The sequence below is a fragment of the Topomyia yanbarensis genome, chromosome 3, assembly GCF_030247195.1.
Source record: "Topomyia yanbarensis strain Yona2022 chromosome 3, ASM3024719v1, whole genome shotgun sequence".
Lineage (NCBI taxonomy): Eukaryota > Metazoa > Arthropoda > Insecta > Diptera > Culicidae > Topomyia > Topomyia yanbarensis.
In genome coordinates this window covers 340,405,751-340,431,805 of record NC_080672.1, presented here as the reverse complement: position 1 = coordinate 340,431,805, position 26,055 = coordinate 340,405,751, and the positions used below count along the sequence as shown (strand labels likewise).

Below are 26,055 nucleotides of genomic sequence, written 5' to 3'. Positions count from 1 at the left end.
TAATAACGCTAAATACCGCAGAAAATGTCTTAGGTCTTTGGGAACAACATTCGCTGGAATGGGAATAGAATATTTCCCAAAACCGTCGTGTATTATTTGCCGCTGAGACCGCGTTTCTTATTTTTCGCGATGCAATTAACTATAACAATTAAGAGAAATATAGAACCTACAACAGTGTTTCATAAACCAAAATGTTTGTAAATTAATGCTGAAATATGATCAAACGCACGATTTAGCGATTTTCAACATTCAATTACTTTTTTATACGTTAAAAACAAGACGGAGTATTTACCTTTTTTGTTGGAGACGAACCAGCATTTAGATCTCTTGTGGTTTATTTTCTTTGATATAAATGTGATAAAAACGGTTTAAATCGCAAAACTCTCACAGTAAAACTATTACAAATTTTGGCTTTCTCTTCTCGCCAAAATGACGGGTTTCAAAATAGAATTGGCGGTTATACGACTTTGAATGTACACCCTTCATTTACTCAAGATGAAAATAGTCTTTAGACTTACGGAAGGCTCTTTTATCCAGTTCCATCATATTAGGCTCTCTATACTAATAACACATCGCTGTAGGCAAAAAGGTTTAATTTGTATAACAGGGAGTGTTACCGTGTTAATAGTTCCCCGGTGCTATATTAATGATGTTAAAATTGAGATAAGATGACAAGATGTAGCATCGCGTTCCAGGGTTTTCTTCAAGGAGCTTTTATTCTATATTAATACGGTTCTCAAAAGCGTCAAGTGAAGGTATTGGTTATAGACAAGACAGCTAACAGCGTATTTTAAAATACTGTTCGCTGCCATGTTTTCTTCCTCGCTTATTGCACGCTTACCGCACTTCTCACTTAGTTATTGCCAATCATGAATCACCTCAGAGCTCTTAAACATCTTGGTTGCCATGACTACAGATTTATCTAGAATATATCAAATTGTTAAACTCGTTCTCGAACACAGGTTCATTTTCACAGATGAAAGTTTTTTTTTAAATTTTCAGATTTGTGCATATTTTCTTGAATAATTAGATTTTTTATTCAGATTTTCTTGAATATGTGCAAAGATTTGAATTTATCTAGTGTCCTAGCAGTTTTTTTTTGCCCAGATACAGATTTTTCTCATGTTACTCCATTCTCCAATAGTGTTCTTGTGTTAGATGCGGCTGGATCAATTTGTTCCTTCCTCCCTTCTTGACCTTACGATACCACAAAAAAGGTACTCCACACAACGACTTGTACTTATCAAGTACTGATTCATACGTGCCAGTTCTGTGATTAGGCGGCCCAATGCGAAATATCACTAAGTTCATCTTGGGTAATAGAATCGATCACACTTTCATATACCATCACCTGAATCATAATGCACCTAGCACCTCCAAATGAACAGCCAGTGCCATTAACGAGTAAACAAAAGCTACTCCGATGCGTAAATAGAATATCCACGAAATTAATGTCTGGCAGTAGCAGTACAGTTAATGTTAGTCTATTCAGTTTATTTCTGCCCATATCATGAACGATTTGAACTATGTTTTGTGTTGATTATAGAGGTTTTAATCTTAGAATCATTCAGCTCTTTTTTTGAATTAGAACAATCTTTTTTAAACAATTTCTAACCCTATGTGCGTGGGTGGGTATCGAACTCAGATGAGCTGCTTACAGAGGTAATCGATTAACGAACTACGCTAGATTTGAATGCATTTTCCTAAAATTTCATTACGAAATGTAGGAATTTGGCCAGATGACAGTGAATCTATGGTGACACCTAAAATACGCGGTGTACAATCGTTTTGAAATTCTTCTTCACATAAATCTTCAGGTTAATTCGAGAGTTTTTTACAACATTATTACTACAGTAAAGACTCGATTTTATCAGCAGCCGATTTTATCAGCACCTGATTTTATATACCCCGATTTTATCAGCTTTTGAGCCGATTTTTTTCAGCTTCATATGAAAATTAATAGTTGATGGGCTCTAGCAGACAAACCAAATTGAATTCGAGGAAATACTTTCTTGAGCATATTTTTCTTATCTTTAAGATCCGAAATATGCTAACATTTTTTTAATTTTTTTTTTATTTTGCGCTGTCAGACCCTCTTAAGGGAAGTTTAAGCTAAATAATCAAGAAAGGTTATGAGGCTATATCTAGGAACTAAAGAAGAATATAGCTTCGGTTTCTAAAAAGAAAGAAAAATATATGTCCCGATTTTATCAATGTCCCCGTTTTATCAGCCTTAAAATCACCAAGGGGCTGATAAAAACGGGTCTTCACTGTGTTACTTTTACTATAACATGCTAGTCGACTTTATCTTAAAAATCGAAATTTTGACTTCAACGTCTAACGAATTAAGCTAATGACTTTCTCCAATGTAGTATACGAGTCATATGTTTATCTATCCTTTACTGAACAAATGACTAACGTGTTTCTTGCTAGGCGTTTCTTTCTCGGCGACACTGAACAGCTCACGGAAATGTACGAACGATCGCACGGGTATAGAAACGCATTAGCATATGCGACTTTTCTAACGCGATATGCAAATGTTCACGATATGAAGAACACGCACAATAACATAAAAACGCTCGAGCTCTTAGAGATTACATAAACTCGGTCGCAAACACGATCATCCAAGCATTTCCACAGCCGAAACATTCGGTTGAATAAATCAAGGTCACTTATGAATTTATGAACACGTTCTAACAGTGCCAACTCTAGCGATTATGAACCGTACTCGTTCGGGAGCTACATTTTCAAAATATGTAACTTATATACACTACACAACAACTCACACGGCGCCTTAGCTGGAGACTCCAGTGAGATGAGGGAGGTCATTTTATTCTTTCATCGGAAACGTACTCTCAAAATTGAACAGTACAATGACGGTCCGCACGAACGATCCAAAGCCCACGAGAACATGAAACGGTAACACGATTATATAAACGAACTCAATCACACGAAGCTATACACACGCATGCACACGCGACACAAAGATGCGATCAAACACGTTCGAATAGAAACGCTTGTACCCTTAACGATAATACAAATTTGAGTACGCATGCGAATATGAAATCGCCATCACACATGCACACATACACCCGCGATCTCGCATACACCAAAACGCCTCCAGTAAACAAGTCAATATGTTACGATTTTATAAGCTCGGTCTCAAGTGCCATTATACTCGTTCCCACGCGATCATGAATCGTTCTCGTCCAGCAGCCCCTAGCATAGGTCCATGGCTTCAGTTGGATCATTCTCAAAAACCAAATGATGCTCATATACACTAAACAACAAGTTTCTGCGCGACATTTCCAGAGACTCCAGTGATATAGCTGAACTCTTTCTCTTCCAGCATCTGAACTGTACGGTCAAAACTAAACATCAGACTCACATTCGGCGCAAACATTCAAGAGCCCACGCGAATATAAAAATAACCACGTGGTTATGATAGCAAATTTACACACACGAAGTTACATACAAGCTAGCGCATGTGACATACAAACGCCCACGCGATCAAACGCGTTATACAAACGCTCGAGCGCTTCGCGATCATTCACAAACACCTACGCCGCGACCTCTCAAGCATGAAAATGCACTGATGATTAATTGAACGTTTTTGCCCTTATACATTTACAAACGTGGTCTCAAGCTCGAACATATTAACCTTCCGACAGTCGTGATAGTGCGCTGAGTGCACGCTGCTCTGAAAAGCTAGCGAAATCATTTTAGGGCACCAGCGGCTACTTGTTCAGTGGGCTATAAGCGCGACTTCCGGAGGGTTAACGCTCGTTCCAACGCGCTCATCAAATCTTCACGTCCCCGGATCTGAACCGTATACTCACTATCACAATCAGGTGTAAATTGTACATGTAAATTGGTAGGAATTTTAACTTTTTGCTAAAACGAAATAACTTAGCCTTATAATATGTTTAGGAAAGTTGTTGTACTTTGCAAGACCCTTCTTTTCGTTTGAACAGAAGCTAGGGCGGTTTTGATTTTAGCAACATTTAAATTTAATTTTTTTAACGGTTCGACATAGAGCTTGACTGGCTTCGATGAAGTTGTAGAGCAACGCATTTTTTATTTTTTTATATCTTGCAATATTTACTCAATTTATTTTTAGTAAAAAGTATATGTAACTTTCTTACGAAAGAAGGTAGAGGTTCACTATATTGAGATATAATTTTTTTTAAAGTCATCCTAATGAGAAATTAACGACATGGAGCGCTAGTGCCTTCGACAAAGTTTTTTCAAATTTGCTTTTCAACTTTTCCACGATAATAGTTAAATATGCGGTGCCATAAATTATGCGCCCTTAAATAATCTTAAAGTTGTATGAAGACTACTTCAGTTTTGAATCTATTCCAAAGTTATACGAATAAAACAGTTTTTCCTAGACACAGCCTGAACCTTGATTTTAAATTTCTTGTAAAATGCAAAGTATCAAGAATGATTAAAAAAGTTAATTGTTTGATCTTGGGGAAATTAGAACTAACTGTTGTTTTAACAAAAAGAATGAGCTCACAAACTACAAATACTTTTCCAAAGACGTAATAAGGCTGAGTTGTTCAACTTTAGTGTAATCTTAAAATTTCTGCTGAATTCGCATACTGAACCAGTGTGCATAGACCTTAAGCAGTGTTTTAGTGGGAGACATTTCCCGTCTCGTCTGCAATTGTTCCAAGAATCCATGTCTACAGCTCCGATTCGACTACTCTGCTTCTGCATAGTGCAACACCGTTCAAAGCTTTTCTTTTTCATGTGTATAATGAAAAACATTTTATTATTGATAGGTCTCGATGGAGAAACTTAAATAAGCTAACTAAAGGGTAAAATTTGTTTGTTGAAATAAAATTTAAATTATCTTGAACACAATTTTTTGGCAAAGTTTTTGTAAAAATTAAGCTTTTATCCACCAATTTGTATGAAATTTGAAAAGCTATAAACAGCTTATTTATATATTCAATTCATCTGACAACACATAGTCTCAGTTATTGTTAGAAAAAACAGTTTTACCAATAAATTCTCCGAGCTGTAATCACATTTCAAATATTTGCTTTCTCTTCAGGCTTTCGCTAACAAAAAAAAATTAAAATAAATGAATAGTTTTTTGAAATTTAAATTTTTAACATAAATTGGTGATTGTTTGAAAAATGTCTCAACTTTTTTTCAGTGTAAATCTTTTGCGAAGAAGTCTTTTTTTGCTGCGAAAAAGGTACTTCGTTGCGACATTGCCTGCTTTTGAACCGATCATTCATTTTGAACTTAAATTTTCCGATGTTAAACTCCTGTTCTGTGAGGTATTTGTTGGAAGTCAGCTTTGACATATGTATCTCGTATGTCGTGCGATTCACTATTATGTTACTGGTCTTATATCGTCGCTGTTATGCTATCTTAAGACAAGCGTCATTTATCACATTTCGAGAAAAACGATTTTTAAAGCTTGAGATCCAAACTTATAAATGGTATAAACAATTCAAAGAAGACAATTGATGCTTCTATGTATTGTGTATTAATCTTTCAAATATTACGAAGATTGACTATGTTGTGAGTTTTTACTGAGAATGTAATCGAAAGTCGCACTCACACGTGTCATAGGTGTGTATTGATGACAAAATTTGTATGGCGCGTCATAATCGTGCATGGCAAATTTTCCACAGAAAAAATAGCATCATTTATTAACTTTTATTCACATGCTTGGCCTCATTTGGTCTATTAACAATCGGTGAGATTCATTTTGAAGGAAATGAGTCAGAGAATCTAGAAAAATAGTTATTTTTGGTTACAGTGTTGCCAAATATACTAAATTTCCAGTTTAAAACATAAACTGCATTTTACTCACAATTCGTGCATTTTTGTTTTGAAAATGATTATGCCATTGTGTTTCTCATATAGTTTTACCAAAAAACATGTTATACACCAAGATAATTTGAGCCAATCCTCAGACACATTCGTTTGAAGCAAAAAAAAATTTCAGCATTTTTCTCGGAATATCTCAATAACCAAGCAGAATGTCAAAATTCTGAAAACATCACTTTGTAGAGATTTTTTAGTCAACTAATGTGGTTACAGTTGGCGCATATTTGAGTCGCACCTAAGGTTTCTTAATGTTAGTGCGATCGTTGTACTAGCCTTGCAATTTTCCTGCACGCTGAGAATTGGTTGCAAAGCCTACTGTAACAGAAGGGAAAAAATCTGCAAATTGAATGTAATGCTAAGATTTGGCTGGCTCTAGTGCTTGAAGAGAGGGACAAACCTTACAATATCTGAAATCAAGCTCTGCTGTGATAACCTATAGTGTTAATTGAAGTTGTAGGAATGTTGTGTTTCACATATTTCGATCAACATAATTTCCGTTACAGGAAAATGAATAGCGATTTTTGTTTGTTTTTGTTGGCACTGTTTTTTTGTTCACATGCTTTTGTGATGTAATAAAATTCAGAGATAATCACAGTTTATTTTTTAGAGTTTATACGATTTAACATTAATCATGAATCTGGGCGATAAGTTGGAATAAAAGCGTATATGGATAAGTAGTTTTAGAACTCACAAATATGACGATGAAGATCTCTGGACAATCTTTGAATTTCAGAAATTCCAACCAAACTCGTTGTTTTCAAAAAGTTATGTTCTTCCTATTCAATTTCTGCTTTGATTGAAAATCTATAAACTGTTCAGTTCTACCGACCGCTCATAATGTATTCAAATCTGAAATGTTTCACTGCGACTGAAAGGTTTCAAAATTTCTTGAACTTCCTTGCACATGGAAGTGTTATTCATCGCAATTATTTGGATTTCTTTTTTGTCAAATCTAATCATGGATAGAATACTTGCCTAGACACATGAGACATATGACGGAAAAACGAAAAGCCAATAACCGAACCAACGGTAGTTCTGTGATATATTTATTCAACTGGTTTCTATATTACACTTATCTTGTCTCATAAAGTTCACAACCGGTTACGGTCGACATGTGCGTCATTAACTTACTGCTTCTTTCGGATCTAGTAACTAGTATATGTATCGATTGTGATACTGTGCATTGTCGTTTTTTGTCGTTTCGTTTATTTTTCGCACCTTAGAGTATCGTTCACACTGCAAACCTCTTACAAAATATCAACTTGATAACGTGTTAATCATTGCAATAAAATCACACGCGGACTGACGTCTCTGTTGCTCTGCTACTACTATTACTTGCTAATTCGATCCTACGGGGAGGGAGACTTCAAATTTTGCCTAATTTTTGGTTGTCTTGCTGTATCGTGTGGTTCGCTAATAATTTACAAAACCGCACCATCTTCCAACCAGGGGAAGATACTGCGGTATAAGGGAAATATCTGTGATGCCTCTATTCTAGGCTTTGCACCTGATTTAAAAGTACAACTACCCATAATTTAACGCTTGCAATAAATTAAAAATAAATATTAATTTACAGGGGGACTTGTTCGCTAATCGTTTCCTCTGGGACGGATAGTACCGATGACTGGCGGCTGTACCGGCTTTGGCTCTGATGGTTTCTAGATGGTACCGTACTGTGGCTGCGGTTGCTGTTGCTGCTGCTCGTAGTAGTACCGGTAGGGATCGACGCTGGCGGCCATCTTGGCTGGGTTACGGACAACGTAGGCAGTTCGTCTGCGTAGATAACGATCGTTTGTTAATGCTTTTCCAGAATTTTGGTCTCCCAAACTTACCTGTTGTCATGTCCAGCGTGCACCTGGAAACTGGTTTCCTCATGATGGTCATGTGCGAAGATCTTCTTCAAGGCGATGATACCAGCGATGGTGAGGGCAACCTTGGAGATAACCAGAGCCTTTCCGGCAACGGCTGCCAGAACCTTAAGACCGATTGGACCAGCAATTCCCATAGCGGTCAAGAAGGCAGCAATCAGATAGCGGTGGTGTTTGTTCTTGTTACCACGAGCGATGCCATCCTGCTTCTGCAGATCAAAGCGCAGGGTATGCGTCTGGAAGAATTTATTCACCTTTTCCAGGATTGAGCGATCCACCTCGCCGAGTCCGCTCATAGCACGGGCATCGGCTAGCAGTGGGATGCTCTCGTTTTCAGCGACTTCCTGCTTTACCAGTGACACTCCATCGACTAGTTGAACGGTTTCCTAAGGATTAGATAACACTCGTTGTATTTATCACCTATGATGATTCTTTTCAAACAAGGGCTACGTTCGGTTCGTTCGTAACTTTTACAACACTCACCATGTCGATAGCGCGCGAGATGGCCGTCAGGGCTTTGCCCTTAAGGCAACCGGTGAAGTCTTGCTTATCCTGGCAGTCATCGTAGACCTTGTGCAGCACACTCAGCTCACCACTGAACCAGCTGTTCTCGTTCTTGTTGCTGTTGACCACACGGGTCTGGCCGCGCAATCCAGCGGCCGAGGCGCACAGTGTGGAGGTGATGAATGAGGCAAGCAACAGATACTCCAGCACGGTGCTTCTTGTCGACATTTTGATCATTGTATTTCTGTAAGTAGCACTAATTTATCTTGTTGACAATGAATTCACTTTTAGCTAGTTGGAATTTACCAAACGTTCGTTTCACACACCCACAACACAAGCGCGCTTCGTTTCCGACACGGGAAAAGAGTCCGTTTCTATTTGCCAAATGGCTGTTCCGGTGGTGAATTTTGCTCAAAATCTGGCAGACTTTTATTTGCACTGCACTGCACACTGCTAATCGATTGCAATCCGTACTGATACTGGCCTCAACAATTGATATGCATCTCCTTTTAAAGTACACTGAATGCTCTGTTTAATCTTGGCTTGCTAGCCGTCCGCCCAGACCCTCTGTATGTGGGCTGGCTATGTGTCTAAGCCTAATACACCCGTGCACAAAACAACATATTTTCACATTTTTCATTTTCGACGCGATCGACGCGCAATTTTCTTTTCCCTTTTTCCATTTCACTTGGGGCTTTGGACCTGCGTTTGTACACATGCAATTTTCCGATAGTTTTTCAACCACCCCCGCCCGGTCCCATTCCCGCTGCAGCAGCGACTTCCGATCCGCAACGAAAGTTGTTGGCAAATTGTTCGACTGTAGACATTCGCGATTAGGTTTTATTTGAATCGCTGCTCGGTTTTGGTTACTGCATTTTTTTTTCTTTTTCTATGCTAACCTAACTGTCTAGCGAAAGGTGATGTACTGCAGTTCGAAGCTCTCGGATTCAAAGTTTAACGTATTGAAGGTGCTGGGAAAGTTACACAATGCGGGGAGGACCAAACACGTGTATTTCTGAATTCTTCCTCGGAAAAAGTTGTCAGGTTACGATTTGCGGTTTTGCTTGAGTGGGTCCTGAAATTCGAGCAATTTTGCTGGGGCCTCGCGTAATGACGAAGGCAAATTGAATCATCAACTTCTGGTTGTTTTTTTGCGTCGGCTCACTCGGAAAATGAAGTTAATGCCCCCGAACACATCTGTCGTGAAATAGTAATTCTTACTTGTTAACGATAATTACCGTACATGTAGTGTTTTAATTCAAAAGCTTTTGGGTTCTTTAACATGTAATTTCTTACTGATTACTGAGACAATTTTTGCTTATATTCAATACGCTGATCAGTGGGTGGACATGGTCCAATTCGGACCCCCAGCTATTTCTCTGCTTAGGTAATACTAAGCAAAGCACATATATCTATTTCATAGCTGTAATACACCTCTACTAGAACTCACAAAATTCGACGTTTCTGGGTTACCGTGTGTGTTCGCTAGGCTCGCTTCAGAGCGCTATTTAGTAAAACTGGCATGCCAAAACAGGGCTGTTACGCTCGTGCGAATATCGTGATTTTCGAGAATTTTGCGCGTTTTATATTCACAAATTGACGCATCGTGCGAATTTAACGTGAATTCAATTTGATTGTGATAAATAATTAAAATTACAATTAATTTAAAAATGATAAAACATGATGTTTGCATATTGCCATTGACTCATCCAATGTTCTGCATTTTCCTTGTATTAGGATTAAACAATGACGCTCTGTTTTTTACCGGTACAGCACTCCTAGTGGTCTTGAGTTCCTGTGTAAATTTTTAAACAAAGTTGATATTTTCTCCAATTGTTACGCCATGTAAATAAGGGGTAATAAGGAATGAAAACACGTCATATAGCCAAACAACATCATTTGTGCAGTATTGAAACGTTGAAAGTACGATCAAGACATTGAAGCGCTACAGTAAACCGGACACTGCGTTAGAAATTCAGGAAGCTTTTCATAACAAATCTAGGACTTTTGAATGGGGTTGTGGTTAACAAACTTTGTTCTGTACGCAGTACAGTTCGAAATATGCCTGCTCGGGAAGGTTTTCGATCTGAACAGCAAAGGAAAACATTACAGCCAAAACGTGGGTTCTAAAGTTGTATGATCAGGAGCTTATGGACGATGTCGATGTGTCGTGTGTCAAATTAGATTTAAAAACAGCTTTCATGATAGAAGTTTTATGTTGCTGATTATCTGACAGGAAATCAGCAAATGAGGGCCGGAAGACTTTCATTGCAATCAATAGCAAAAGGCTTTTGAAACGGGGCACTTTCAAATGCGTGTATTTACATAACCTTTCTTTCAATGGGAAAATTTTTAAGGATTTTTTTTCTAAGGATGTAACAAAGATTATTTTATTTTGCGAAAATAACTTACAGAAATAATTAATTTGTTATTTCGGAGAAATTCACGCACTTTTCTGTTGATGTGGCTCTTCATCCGGCGCACAGCTTCTTCAGTCATTCCAATTATAATTCTTCATTTGACCAATGTCGTGGGTGACTACTCTCTTCTTTACTTCTAATAAAAATCTTGTTATCTATCATAATTATTATGGTTTTCATGTCATAGGAACAGATCCCTTTGCTAAATCATATTTGTTTTTCGTGAACACAAACTTGAATCAATCAGGAGACTTGCCGCGACCAGGGGTAATTACCCCGGGTAATTATTCCGGCCTAAGCCCCGGAATTGGCTTAAAAACAGCTTTCGCATAGGTATAATCGTCGGTACAAACTCATCCGTTGAGTTTCGTCAGAACCTAATCGAACAGCTTACCATACTGGATGCTGGTCAATGTTTGGTGCTTGAGGCTTCGAATAGGTTGTTTATTTGATCGGTGACATTTGTAAGCTTCTAATTGGCTTCACAGTACAGCGGTTAGCATTCATTTTTTAGCCAAATAATAATTTCAAGACTGCGTAAAGCTAATTTTATTGAAGGAATTACCTAAGAACGGGTGAAAAACTTCAAATGTGACGTAATGGTGCGATCTCAAGCTTCGATCGATTTTTAGCCCTTTTTTCGCTTTAAGGCTTCACTAAAAATAGTGAATGCAAAGAATTTGTAGATTTTATAGGTTTTCTCTCAAAGTTTCAAAAGATGTAGTCTTTAAATTGCCCCGTTTTCAAATGAGATTGTACGCAGTTTTGAAAAATCATATCATATAACACTTTCGATGAATTATTCGTAGTAGCAATGTAACAATTACATGGAATTATGGGATTCGGACATTCACGGACATCTGAAGTCAGTTTTTCAAAATTCAAATTGGTCGAGCCAATATAACGGACCCCCACTAAAAATAAGTGGTATTTCAACCAAAGTCGAGAAAAGAAAGGTTTTGTGATTTACAAACACGAATTTGAGTTAATATGTATCAAAATAAAAAAAAATCAAAAAGGGCGATCCCAATATGGCGGACTAAAAAGTCGCTAACAATTTTGACCAAAATTTTTCGAGTTTTCTGTGTTTGTTTGATAACGCACGATTAGTCTGCGATGCTCTCTACAGACTCTCAAGACCTGTATACATGTACAGTGCAACGCGAAGTATTCTGGGACGGGGATAATGGCATGGAACCTGAGACGCGCATCTCAATTCGAGAGCGTCCCATGGCGGCCAGGACGCCACTTCAAACAATGGTCTGTAAAAACTTGTTTCCGTTTAACACAATATAGTAGACACTTAAACCTTTCAAAAAATGCAAAGAAAAAAATCAAATTTTTGAAAATTTTGAATGAGAACCTCCCCTTATATAAATTACAAAATTCCATAATTGGAGAACTACAACTTAAGAAGTAGCTGTGATTAACTACGTTATCAAGAATCACGCATTTATTGAAATGAAAGCAATCAATTCTAGTAAATTTTGAGGAAACTGATCCAAATTTTTTTTATCTATTTTTATAAACCCAATCATGCCCAACCTAAAATCTCTAGTAGGTAATAAGATTTACTCCTATTACTAAAGTTACTATGCAAAACAGGCATTATTTATAAGTTAATATTGTGCACATATACTTGCTGAAAACTTTTATACAAGTTAGAGTGTTTAAACCGGTAGTTATGTTTTGTTTTGATTCGAGATTCCCTTAAGTAGCTAGAAATTTTTGTCATGGTGAGCAAAACCGATTAGATATTCTGAAAGTATATACGTTGAGGAAAAATGCTTCAAAATTTCATTTAAATCGGGTCACTACAGCTTGAGCTGCAACTATTTATAGATTACTACCTGTTGATCATTAGAAGGCGACGCGTAGTGTTCGATACGCTGGACCATTAACTCGATGCAGTGACCGTTAATCTTAATTATCTCGGAATTAATTTTTTTAAGTTCATTTTCAGCAATCACCGCTCCCTTAGGTTGATAGATTTGAAGGTACTGCAAACATCATCAAGCATATTTTGTGCGTCAGTTTCACTCCTTTCATGCCCAATTTTTTTCTAGTGCATCTAGGATTCTAAAACTATTTTTTCTTGAAAATGGTGGGGCCAAGAAACCAACAAAACCTTTTTTCATAAAGATAAGTTCTTCTCTCGCAGTGTTAAAGCTGCTTAATTTTTTCTTTGAATGATCAATGCAATTCTCCTAGAATATTCACAATAGGCTAATTGCGTGAAAAACGTAGTCGAAGACAGTCTAAACTGATAGGTTTTATCAGTTTTCAAAAATATTGCAAAAATCGAAGACATCAAAATTCGTCGTCAACATATAACTTTTTCCTGGCAGCACTGCTCCTGTTCGTCTGAGTATTTGTGACAGCTATGTCACGGAATGACTACAGAATTGGCGTATATGATAAAATAGTGGGTAATCCTTCCGGTGTTCAAGTTGTGCTTTCGATTCTATTCTTTCGGAAAGATCGGATTGGATAAATTAGGGTACAGTAAAATTCTATCAGAATGCAATTGCCATTTGCTGGAATTTAGACGAGTTCTTCTATTAGCTCACTTTTGCACTATTCATGCACACCAAAAATAATATCGGACAATTTATACATTTCTAATCGATCTCGTTGCATCTGGTGACATGACCGAGAAGTCTAGTGATATGGGGTACCTCATTTCCTGTCAGAAGGGGAACCGTGCACCAAAAACAAAACACGTTCACATATGAACGCTTAAGCCCTTCGCGACCAACCACGCATACCTACGCCTGCGATTGCACAAACTTGATAACACTCCGGTAATAAGGTGAACGTTTTAGTACTTACAAAGATACAAACGCGGTCTCAAACGCAAACCCACCAACGTCCGTGCTCGCGCGATCATGATCAATCCGGAAAACTTCACCCTCCGTCCTTGCAACTTAGGTCCATACATTCAGTTGAACCAATTCAAAAATAACGCTCATATCCACTAGACAACATGGCGATGTGATCGGCACCTCTAGGGATATGGAAGAACTCGCTTTCTTCTAGCATCAAACGGTTATAAAAAAGAATTTATACACGTTTGTACTCAAATTGAAAAGCATCACGCGGAATTAATGAATGGAAGGAATGCAAACAAGCGAATTTGGTTACGCTTTTCATCAATTCAGATTTGTTGGAAAATACGTTACTTTGTATGGTTTTCGTCTGTACACATGTTCGTGTGTGTGTTTATACAATCCATATCCATAGATGTATAAATTTTTAGCCCAGGAGATGAAAGGCGATAGCTCTACTGTACATCCAACGGCACAGTTTAACAAACCGTAATTTACGAGATGAGGAAACATAACAGTGTTCCGTTTAATTTTACATGAAACATATGCTTTACATGCAACGCAAAATTACTTGTTTTACGAAATTCAACGTCATGTAAAAATAAAATCAAACTTAAAACTAAGCCATTTCTGATACTCGTATATATCAGGGTCAGGAGACGTAAATTTGCACGATTTTTTCTAGGTGTGTAGACGAATTTTTGTACAAGAATTGTTTAAGAGCTATTGGCTTTATCACTAGGGTACACTGTTCCGTCGGGAGTGAAGAATCCAAGTTGTTTACTATTTTGTGTTGTAATTGTATTATGCTGTCATTTTTCAAATCGCTAACTTTTACTTTCACCTCCCTTTCCCTTCCTATCAGGAAAATGACGAGATGACATGACAAGGCACAAATCTCCGAATAACATAGGAACATACCAATTGAACTAATATATTCTGATTCCTGATACTGTTCAACACCCCATTGTGGCTATATGCTAATATTCCCAATGAAATTAAATTGGGAAAAACCCTTTAATTTATGCTTAAAGGTGCACACTGTGAAGGTCCAACTTTTCTTATACGAGGTATGCCCTCTCGCAGGATGATGGGATTGACGGTATTGTAAACATCATCAAGCCACAATAGATTCTATAGAGTTATCTAAATGTAAAGACCGTCGCTCTTTTTAGTTTCTATTTGCACCAAGTTCTACTACAAGAGGTTAATTAGTTCTCATGTTAAGAATCCACCAATCAATATGACTACTCAGGATTTGATTTATATAAGAAGCCCGCTTCAAGATGTTGATTACAATACGCCTCGATAGTGGTGTATCGAGGAGGCCGGGAGGGTTGATGTGAGCCTTTCCTCTGTTTACCAGCTCAGAACCAACAATCAACCAATAACAAATAGATAATTGAGAAAGGATGTGCTATGTGTGGTATCAGGTATCAGAATATATTGGCTCAAATGGCACGTTCCCCGTATGTAGTCGGGGATTTGTACCTTAAATCATAACTGATTAAAGTTAAAGTTATGATGATCATAACTTCAGCTGTATCTTGTACCTGCCTAATCTATTATGTCTCTCATATATTGTGTTTTATTTCTTTTTTCGAGTCCTGTACTGCAAGTCTACACCCGCCGTTAGCTGGGTCAGGGAAGATGGTGATAGTGAACGTCTTAACACGCACACATTCTCAAACGCGGTCTCAAGCGGGAAGCTACAAAAATGCCCTCGCGCACGCGATTACGAATCGATCACGTCCGGAAGTCTGTCCGTGATCCTAGAAGCCTGGGTCAGTGCCTTCAGCTGGACCAATTTAGAAAATACGCTCATACCTATTAGACAACACGTCTCATGGCGACATGACCGGGAAACCTATCGATATAAGGAATCCCAATCTCTGCCAGAGTTTTAACCGCGCACCGAAAATTTGATATCAGACTCACGGTTCGCGTGACCATTCAGGAACACACGCGAATATGTTACAAAATCACGTCAGCGTACAAACGTTAGAGCCCCTTCGCGATGTTCCAAGCAACCTACACCCACGAACTCGCAAACATGATTACAACCCGGTGATAAGGTGAACGTCTCAGCATTCATAAACTTACCAACGCGATCTCAAGCGTCAACCTACAAACTCCCGCGCTCGCGCCATCATGAGCCGGGATCGTCCGGAAGTCTCTATCCTCGGTACCAACAGTCTAGGTCCATATTGATAACAAAAAAATAAAATTGAAAAATTAAGAAAAAATAACTCCCATATCCACTAGACAAAACGTTCCATGGCGAAACGACCGGGAACTTTAGTGACATAGGGTAACTCACTTCCTGTTAGAATGTGATCCGTACACCGAAAACTAAATGAATGATAGTCCACGATTATGTGAATAGCCGCAGGGTTTCAAAATCGAATTTATACAAGCGAAGTCACATACACACGAGTACACGCGACAAACACGTCGATATACGAACGCTTAAGCCCTTCGCGATCATCCACGCACACCTATGTTCGCGATCGCGCATACTTGATAACGCTCCGGTAATTATGTGAACGTTTTAGTACATACGAAGTTACAAACGCGGTCTCAAATGCGAACCTGCAAACGCGCGAGATCATGAATCGGTCACGTCCGGAAATCTTTACTCTTCTAGCAACTTAGGTCCATACATCCAGTTGGACCAATCAAAAAATAAAGGTCATATCCACTAGACCACATGTTCTACGGTGGCATGACTGGGAACTCTAGTGATATTGAAGAACCCACTTTCTTCTAGCATCTGAACCGCACACGAAAAATTAAGTATCAGATTCACGGTCCGCGCGCGATCATTCTAGAACACACGCGAATATGGGAAAGGCGCACGGTTATAAAATAGAATTTATACACGCGAAGTTACATACACGTTAGCACACGCGACATACAAACGCATACGCGATCGAACACGTTATCGTACAAATGCTCGAGCCCTTCGCGATGATACACGCTATCGCGAGTCCCTACGCCCGCACATACATGAACCGTACAATAGAGATGGTCGGGTTCATATTTTTCTAACCCGAACCCGAAAAATTTTATATCAAAATATCCGAGCCCGACCCGAACCCGAAATTTAAAAATGTGAAAAACCCGAGCCCGACCCGAACCCGAGTGATTTGAAATTGAAACACCCGAACCCGACCCGAACCCGAAAATTTAAAATTTGAAAAACCCGACCCGATCATTTTATATTTGGAGAACTCAATCCATTTCCAAAGATTTAGATTTAGGAGAATCAGATAATGTGGACCTGAGCCAATCACTCCTTGTAAACATCTTCAATTCTGTCTTCAATATTTAGACAATCCAGTAGACGTTTGTTTGACAATTCAGCAGTAAGTTTTGTCAACAAATTTGCTTTGCTTAACTCCTGCAAAATCACCTAATGTAGGTACCTCAATGGACCAATGTTGGACGGCATCCACCAGATCGTTTAACGGACGTCCATTATTGGATCCGTGTTGAGCGATTTCGCCTGCCTATCGGGACGTTTCTCAGGTGTCATCGACATCCGACAAAATCGCAAAGGAATTATCAAACCCAACTGTCAATTCCCAGACAAATTTTATCGTGGAAAATTGGCCCTGCCCCAACCGAACGTTTTTTTTTCAATGTCGAGAGCAAGTGACAACATGCGAAACGCATTCGAAGATAAACTGTTTTTATCTAGGCACAGACATTTGTCGGTGTCACATGACGAAATTTGACTTTTTTTAAATATTTTTTTTCTATTCTGGACGTATGCAAAAACAGAACGATTTGTGACGTAATACTCGCTCGCTCCAATGTGCTGTATTAAAAGGTGGTGGTGAACGTCATATTTGAATGTAGTAGCAACCGAAAAAATTGTAGAAAGTATATGGGAATCGAAACTCACTGCGAATCTTTTCTTAAATCCATATTGCGACTTTTCAGCCATTCGCCACATTGAATTACGCGCCTATCTAATTTGCATCAGTGCGAGTGAGAAAACGTTTTGTGGTTTGTTTTTGTTTCGATCGCTCTCGAGTGTATTCCATATAGCAGCAACTCGACGAAATCGTAGATTATCTCGAGATAGACAGTATTTCAATGAAAAAAATTAACACGTTAACATCATGTGGAAATCTATTGAATTATTTCAATCCACAAACACATGAAATGCACACGGTTGCCACTTGAATATCCATGCGAGTGTGGGAAATATGGGTTTCAAATGAAATTCATGCGAACATGGTGTGAAAAGCACATCAAAATCATAAGAAATACCATTGACTAAATTTTCCAAATTAATTACACGTGAATATCATTTTGTTTTGCTTGCAGATTTCATTGGCAGAAGAATTGGCGAAATCAATTGTTTTACATGTGGAAATGCACTACATGATTTTCAAGCGAAAGTCATGTGGAAAGTTCATACTTTACGACTCAATAGCATGGCAATGAACATTCAGTGGATAAATATGTCGTATTCGCGTGGAATTTGTTTGAATTTAATTTGAAACGCCATATGAAATGCTTTTTAATGGATTTTCATGTGAAATTCAAAGGGAAATCATTTATTTTTCTTTTTAACATGTGATGTTTAATTGCATATGGTTTTATCTTGTCGATTATTTTCAATGTACGTATTAAAGTTACACAAATTGAGCGAGAGTAATAGCATTACTGCACCTATGTAGAATCTATCTCATTGCAATTGGTTCTCGTCAGTGTCTCCGCCACACTTTGAATATAGTAACTATAGTCTCATGTTGTCAAGCGCAGGGATACCAGGTACTTTTTCAAATGTCTTCACATTTCCTAAAAACGTCTTCATTTTGTCTTCAACGACCAGGATTCTGAATCGGTTTTAGATTTTGAGTCAGACTTCTCCCAAAAATCAGTCAGACATCCGAAAAAATTGCCTTCAAAATGAAAAACCTGTCTTCACAACCTTTCAAATGTCTTCAAAATGAAGACATATTGTGTTCTCATCTGGCATCGCTGTGTTTGACAGAGAAAACAATGATAAACAAGTGGATCTGTTCTGTTCGTTTCAAATTGGACAGCATAATAATCGTGACATTCAAAAAACTATTACCGTTCAATTATTTGCACAATAAAGATGGACCTTTATCGTCGGAACTGTTCACGACTCCAAGCGCAGTCCTGCTTAGATTTGAGTAGTTAATTTCTCAGATCGCGCTATATTGTTTCTGTGATCCTTAGCTTCGACTCATAACATATAAGAAGAGCCATTATGTGATTTGTGTTTGTTTATAAACTATTAGCTATAGATTTTTCTATATCGAAATTGTTGAAACCACAACATGGAAAAATTACTCGCATCCTTCATGGTCGGAGCGTTGACCACAAGTAATGTGTCTAAGAAAAAATTTAAAATATGTAACGCGGCAGGAAAGTGAAATACAAAGATAAATTTATGGAAGAGATTACGCGTCATGTTTGTTATTTATTAATTCCTATGCGATAGTTTGATGAGTATTTTTGTTTTACTCTATTTGATATTCATTTTCTTGATCTTGGACACGTATTGGTCGAAACTTATTTTCCAAATGCATAGCACTGCTAAAAGGAAGCGAAACTTTAGTTCATGCATCAATAGACACTCGGGTGTATCCAGAAATAATTACGTCGGCGAAGAGAAGTTTTTTGAGCCTTTCAAAAGTGCATTTGTCCTTTTCCGGTCGTAGATGGATTATAGTTTTGTGTTATTCACTGAACTTGAAGTGATATTTGCCTTTTCGTACACCGTCTACGCCGCTTTGTCAAAAAATTTCCTAACACTTTCGCAAAATAGCCAATATCAAAACCCGGTTATCGATTTGAATGGCCAGTACAGTTATATGTGATATTATTGCATATATAAGTATATGATCCTGTGGAAAAAATGATTAAAATTTTTTGAATGGATTCGAGTTCGAAAAGTTGAGTGAAAATTAGCCTTATCCTGCATTTTTTGTAAATATTTGATTTTGCTATCATAAAGAGTGCAAATCACATTCGTTAAAAAAAAGGATCCTGTCGTAATGCTGAACAGCTTAACAGATTTTTTTTACAAAACTTATCTCTGTACGCGCCTACATTTTTGTAGTTAAGGCCTAAAGAAATATACTATGATGATAATACAATTGCATAGGGATGAATTATGAGTAAATTATGTCAACTATGCGATATATAAATATTGTAATAAATATCGCATGGTTGTATATGCCGTGTTAATCCAGTTTTAACTGACTTATTGTACAATTCTTACGCTTCTACTGTTTTCCCGTTATCCTTTAATTTCACATTTGGAGTAAGTGTTTTGATGCTTCTAACTCAGCTTTTTATTTTGAAATTTCAGTAATTGATTGCAGTAGACATAAAAGGAAATAATGCACAGTTTGGAACAGCTTTTTTCTTTCAGAATACATTTCAGTGCTTTTATCATATTTTGTATCATCTATTCAAACTAGTACCCGAAGTCTCTATTCATATGAAGAAATGTTAGAGATTCTAGTGTACCAGCTGATAGATTTGTTCGTCTTGGTCCTAATGTTGCTCCTGTTGTCGAGAAAGTTCTTTCGTCTGACGTTGATGAAGCAGGAATCGCCAGTAGCCAGGAGGCGATTTTTGATATGCGAGGAAACGTTTTCGCCTGTTTCTGCCAGAACTCAGATACGTTGAAATTTTCAATGACAAAGTTATCGCTACCGAATTCAGAACCTTGAATAACGAATTAATCTTACAGCAATGAAGACATATTTATCATTTACATTAAACTTACTTGAAAAATGAAATTCGATATATTTATCGAACTCATCAACGTGTTGATCGGTTGTAATCTCTCCCTCGCTATCTGAGTCTAGATCCTCATCTTCAAATTTTTTCTTCTTTGCCAAAGGCTCAGGTACTATGTCGATATCCTCTTCGTGTATTTCAGTAGCGCTAATCATTCTACGAAACTCAGCATATACTGTTGATCGGACACTTTCTTCGGCAAACTTCAACTTTCGAAACCTGTAATAAAAGTTTGTTTGAATTTGTTTGATGTATTTCAATGATTGATATACTCACACTGGTACAAGCAAACTCGCGCAATAGTGTTCTGGCTTGGTCTCCAAGTACCGTTGACATAGGCGTTCGCATTTCTCGTACATCTCAACAGGGATATATTTCGATGAGCCATGCTTCAAGATGGAAACATGTTTTAAAAGCTGCTTATGAACCCGAGGCACGAGATGGAAAGTGGCCTGTTTTTCGCGACTCAATAGTTTCGTATACGTTTCGAATGGTTTCAGCAAAGTTACTAATTCTGCGATCAGGGTATCGTTTATAGAATAAAGCCGCGATTGTTGCTTTATTCCCAGAAGCAAAGAATGCAATTCATCCGCCACGTCTTGATATGATAGTAACATAGTCAAGGTGGAGTTCCAACGAGTTGGAACCGCCTGTTTTAAGGATTTACTCAACCTAATGTTCAGGCCAGATCTTTTCATGTATGTCACGAGTTTTTTTTACTGCTTCGAGCGACTCGTAGATAACAGGAAAATTCTCTTTCAAATCGGATTCATCGAGAAGATGAGTTATTATGAGGTTGATGCAATGGCATTGACATGCGTATCGTTGATTGAAAACGGTTTTAACGTTGCTTCCTCCGTCGGTTACACTGGATGAATTATTGAACACCAGCTTTGCACACTCATCGTCGTCGAAAAAATCTTCCAAAACTTTTAGTATTCGGTTACGGATATTTTCGATTGACTTTTTCTCATCAAAGCTAGGCAATGCAAGACATGGCGACTTTAAACCTCCGTGTTTGTCAAAATAGTGTGCAGACAATGACAAAAAGTTTTGTTGTTTGTACTTGTCCGACCATAGGTCAAATGTGAAACACAATTTTGGAAATGACGGAGCCTCTTGGATACTCAGTTTGACGGCCTCGAAGTTACGAGCTCTTACTTCAGTAAGACGGTTTCTCTTCAATGTGTGACGACTTTGCATGATATCATCTATATCACACAAACCGAATCTCGCACCGATATTTATAAATTCTTGGCAAATTGTACGGAGTCCGCTTCCTTCGATGCTGCGCAATGGTAGTAGATCTATCGCTAGTCCTCGAACAAGGACTTGTTTTATTCGAAGAATTTCTTTCTGAGGCACAGTATCTTTTTTCACAAAATCTGTGATTTTTGCTTGATGCGAAACATTTGCTTGTTGCTGGATTTTGCGGGAATGAACAGATAAATGAGTTTTCAACGATTTAGTGCCAGTTTTTTCATTGTTATACGACAGAACAGCCTCACACTCGCTGCACCATACAAAATCGATTTGAGCCCCGTCCACTGCCAAACCCTTAAATTTTTTCCACACTTCGGACTTCTTGTCTGTTTTATCGATATGAGACACACGCGCATTCTTGTTATTCAACAAGGATTCAACTTCAGATTTAGTTATTTGAACTTTTTTCGCATTTCCGGTACGACACACTTTTGCCTCCATTTTGAACAAATTTAACAGAACTATGATGCAACACAGAGGCGAAATTTTGTAGTGTTTGTCATAATCAACTGACACCTCGGAATAAGAGGCAGCGTTACCATACATACATGCTATCTGACAGCTCATTTACAACCACAGGTGCAATGATACGCCAAAAGAATTTTATTTGTTTTCACCGCAAGATACCTAACCTCAAACGGTTTTGCAGTGCAATGTTTAGTTTTCGTCACGAAATAATTCGACACAATTTCTTTTTTATTGGAAGTAGAAAAGATTATAAGCCTTTCTATTCCCGTTCAAAAGAAAAGGCGCCGAATTATTTCGTGATGGATAAATATTTTGCACTGCAAAAACCGAGTTAAGTTAGGTATTTTGTAATGAAAACAAATACTCCTTTGGTTTGCTTTGCATATTTAGTTGTAGGGGAGACTGAGGAGACTTGATCCCCGGGGAGACTTGATCCCATCATTGTAACTCAAAGGCGGATCAGAATACATTAATCGAATATACTATAAAGTTGCGTAGTTTTATCTAAACATAAATTTCATTAACACAGAAAAAATAAATTGGACTTTTGTGTAACCGAATTTTTACCGATTTAAAAAAAAAAGTCTCAGAAGAACTGAAGAAGATTTATTTTTCAAATTTTCAAACTTTTATAAAATTGATAAAATCACCCACTACATACTCTACTTTTGCATACAGAATTACAGGAGAATGTCAATTATATGAATACGTTATGATTGAGCTGATTCTTTTGTTCAACTATATTTTTACTAAAGTTTGCTGAAATAGATGCTATGGGTTCACTTGATCCCTTCAAATTCGTGGAGATTTGATCCCCTTCGCCATACTTCATACACACCACTGAAAATAACCAAATTCACACCAGAACAATTAAAGTCATTGTTGTCATAAAAAAATGTCAAAAATGAACGTTTCATCGTAAAGAAACATAACTGTAATTGTTTACTACAGTATACGTAGCAACCATTCATCCCATATTTGACGTTCCTCAACCGTAATAAAGACAGCTTTTAAATAATTGCACGGAGATTTGGGGAATTCGTAAAAAAATCAGGTGAGGGATGCGTAATATGTAGTAACAAAAATAACAAAATCTAATCATAACAATTTAATCAATACTACAATTCATTTATAAAATTGAATGGGGTAATGTACCCGTTTTTGCCCTATTAAGAAGGGTACCACATTATTACTACAATAATTTTATTATTTCAGCGTCTTTGATTTGTTATTAAGGTCCATTTTTTTATTTCGTTTATAGAGGTTTTAACGTTAAGGTCATTCGCCTCTTATTAAGAGCCAATATAATAACAAAATTGTCTTGAGAATGGTGTGAATCTTCTGTTTGAGCGCAGCAAAATCTCTAATCGAGTACCCCCATTATCGCAATACCATTTGAGTCAATGCGTTGAGCAAAGATGGCAGACGCTGCTCTAACCAAAGTCTTCAGATGGGTAGGATGATAGTAGAAACAGGGCAAAAATAGGCTTATTACCCTACATGCTCTTTTAAACACGTTTTCATAAAGGAACCAAGTGTCCCCAAATTAGGGATCGAGTCTCCACTAATCTAAGAATTTTCCATTTTTTGTTGTCTTCCAGAAATGCTCATAGCTCATGTCCAGTATAATTTTTCCATGTAATTTTTTTATGATTATTAGTCATCCCTAGAAACAATATAAAACTACAAAAAAATACATAGTTTTTTATCATTCCACGGAGTCAGACTGAAAAATAAAAAAGGGGATCAAGTCTCCTCAGTCTCCCCTAAATGGGCTGTCAGAAGCCTTAATACTTTTAAACTTTTAATTGAATATTTCTACACGCCCTATGAAAAGGTGCAACTAACGACATGCATTGGTTCAAGTTGTTGAGCATTGGGCCGAATCGTTCAAAAAGCGTCCAATATTACACTTTTCAACAATTTGGCAATAATTTATTTTGAACCCGAGAATTTTTATTTTGTCGGACCCGAACCCGACCCGAACCCGTAAGTTTGAAAATCGGAATACCCGAACCCGACCCGAGCCCGAGAATTTTAAAAGCTAAAAACCCGAATCCGACCCGAACCCGAACATTTTAAATGCGAAAAACCCGAACCCGACCCGAACCCGTTAAATTTAAATTAAACAAACCCGAACCCGACCCGAAACCCGTCGGGTTCGGGTCGGGTTCGGGTTTCGGGTTTAAAAACCCGAACCCGACCATCTCTACCGTACAACGAATATCACACTCAGAGCACGGCTCTCTACAATTGGCCTAAAGCAGTGTTTTAGTGGGCGCCATTCGCTTGTCTCGTGTACAAATTGTAGTGTGTGATTCTGACGGGGAGCCCTTCCGAGAACCTAGCTCTACAGCTCCAGTAGAACAACTCTCGAAAAAAACTTTACTTATATGAGGTATGTGAACCTCTATGCATTTATCTATATTATCTTCTTGCTTGGTGTATGAGACATTGAATAGTTAAATGGGTCCTTTCGCCTTGTAATACCTGATGAAACCCATTTCATAGTTTCATAGTGAAAATGCAGTTTCTAGTGATTTCCACCACTAACATTTTTTTCAGAATGGTAAACTATTCTTTAATGTACAACTCGAAACTCCATAGAAACGTTGAGAAAACGAAAGGAAGTGAATGTCTGCCCGACACATGCCCTGAATAGTAACTGTAAAATTGCTATAACGGAACAAGATTTTTTTTTATCAAACATTCCAACACTTCTCCCAGGAACTGTGATATTACGCAAAAAATAAATCATTATAGAAAGTTGTCAATCGCATAGCGCCATGCACCTGATGCGCCGCTTATGTATTTATTTAACAATTGCTACGGTGCATCGACATCTGTTATTTTCGATTTTCATTGCTCACCAGCCGCGAAGGAAAAACAAGTAAAAGAAAACAAATGCTGCAAATTTATCATACCATTAACAAGCTACACCTTAGTCGGTTGTGCGGTTTTGCACCAGTACGAGTGGCGGCTATGGGTGGGTGAGTGGAGTGGAGAGAAGGGTGGTCTCTTCTGTGTTGGCTGTTCCCAAAAGAAAAGAAAAATCCTCCATATCTTGCGTGTTGTTAAACGAGAGCGAAATAGATGCTGATGATGATTATTACTGTGAGCCTTTGCCGGATTGATGCGACCGTGAAATATGTGCAACATATATACATAATACTTGCCCAGCCGGCGCACACAGGCAAAAGAAAATGTTCCAGTTGAGAAAATGTAAGAATTTTCCATCGAATCCGCGTACGCATCGTACCGTAATATGTGTGTGAGAGGGAAAATGAAGCCACCGGCCATAGCTCAGGAAGCACGTGCTGCTGCTGCTGCAACTGCCAGAGTGAGCCTTTTACGATATCATTAAATTAATATATTTGTTTGCAGATGGATGGTTTTTTGTTTCTGCCTTGCACAGACTGGCTCTCATTTTTAATAGCTCTGACAGCTTCACATCAAAATTGTAATTTCTCGTGGCGTTGTTTTTCCTCGTAAAAGGCGAAGTGTTGATGTTTTCCTGATCCTCTGACGCTCTGATGGATTTGTGCATTTTAGGTTAGTTTCTTATTTCTTGTGTACATTGATGGTTTCCTATTTCTTGACACCGCTGTCGATGATCAAACTATGGCGGTTCGCATTGCTTTGGACTTCTTTTTCTTATTTCTAGAGAATATTTGGAATAGGACGTAAGTAACAATGAGAGATGTGCTTTGGGGTCTTTCTCTTCTGTTCATTACTCGGTCGTTTAAACATTTAGTACTCAACTCTTTACATAATATTCTTGTAATAATCATCGGCTTTCGATATGTACTGGTAAATTAATGCAAAGTGTGTTATGGTAATAATCGAAACAGAAAGTAAACAAAGAGAGGTTCTCAATGTTACTTAGTCCTATTCTAAATTTTCTCTAGATTTCTTCTGTTTGACCTTTTGATAAAAACAAGTCGAGAAATACTTTTGACTAGTGGTGATCATCCCGATGCGGCATCACACCGGTCCAGCCACGAAAAATAATTGACTCCTCCAGTGCGAAATTCATTTTTTCCCGCACCA

The 26,055-nt window shown here is 37.9% G+C and overlaps 2 protein-coding genes across 4 annotated transcripts in view; one reads left to right on the top strand and one right to left on the bottom strand.

Annotated features, from left to right (window-relative positions):
• LOC131692042 (serine/threonine-protein kinase NLK) overlaps nt 1-26,055 on the top strand; it is a 307,702-nt gene that overhangs the window by 62,596 nt on the left and 219,051 nt on the right. The gene's annotated exons all lie outside the window — the stretch shown is intronic.
• Nucleotides 7,180-8,553, bottom strand: LOC131692043 (uncharacterized). Its single transcript, XM_058978879.1, has 3 exons — nt 8,208-8,553; nt 7,689-8,110; nt 7,180-7,629 (listed from the first exon to the last, which is right to left on the bottom strand). Exons 1-3 carry the CDS (start codon nt 8,463-8,465, stop codon nt 7,515-7,517), a joined length of 795 nt encoding a protein of 264 aa, XP_058834862.1. The 5' UTR covers nt 8,466-8,553; the 3' UTR covers nt 7,180-7,514.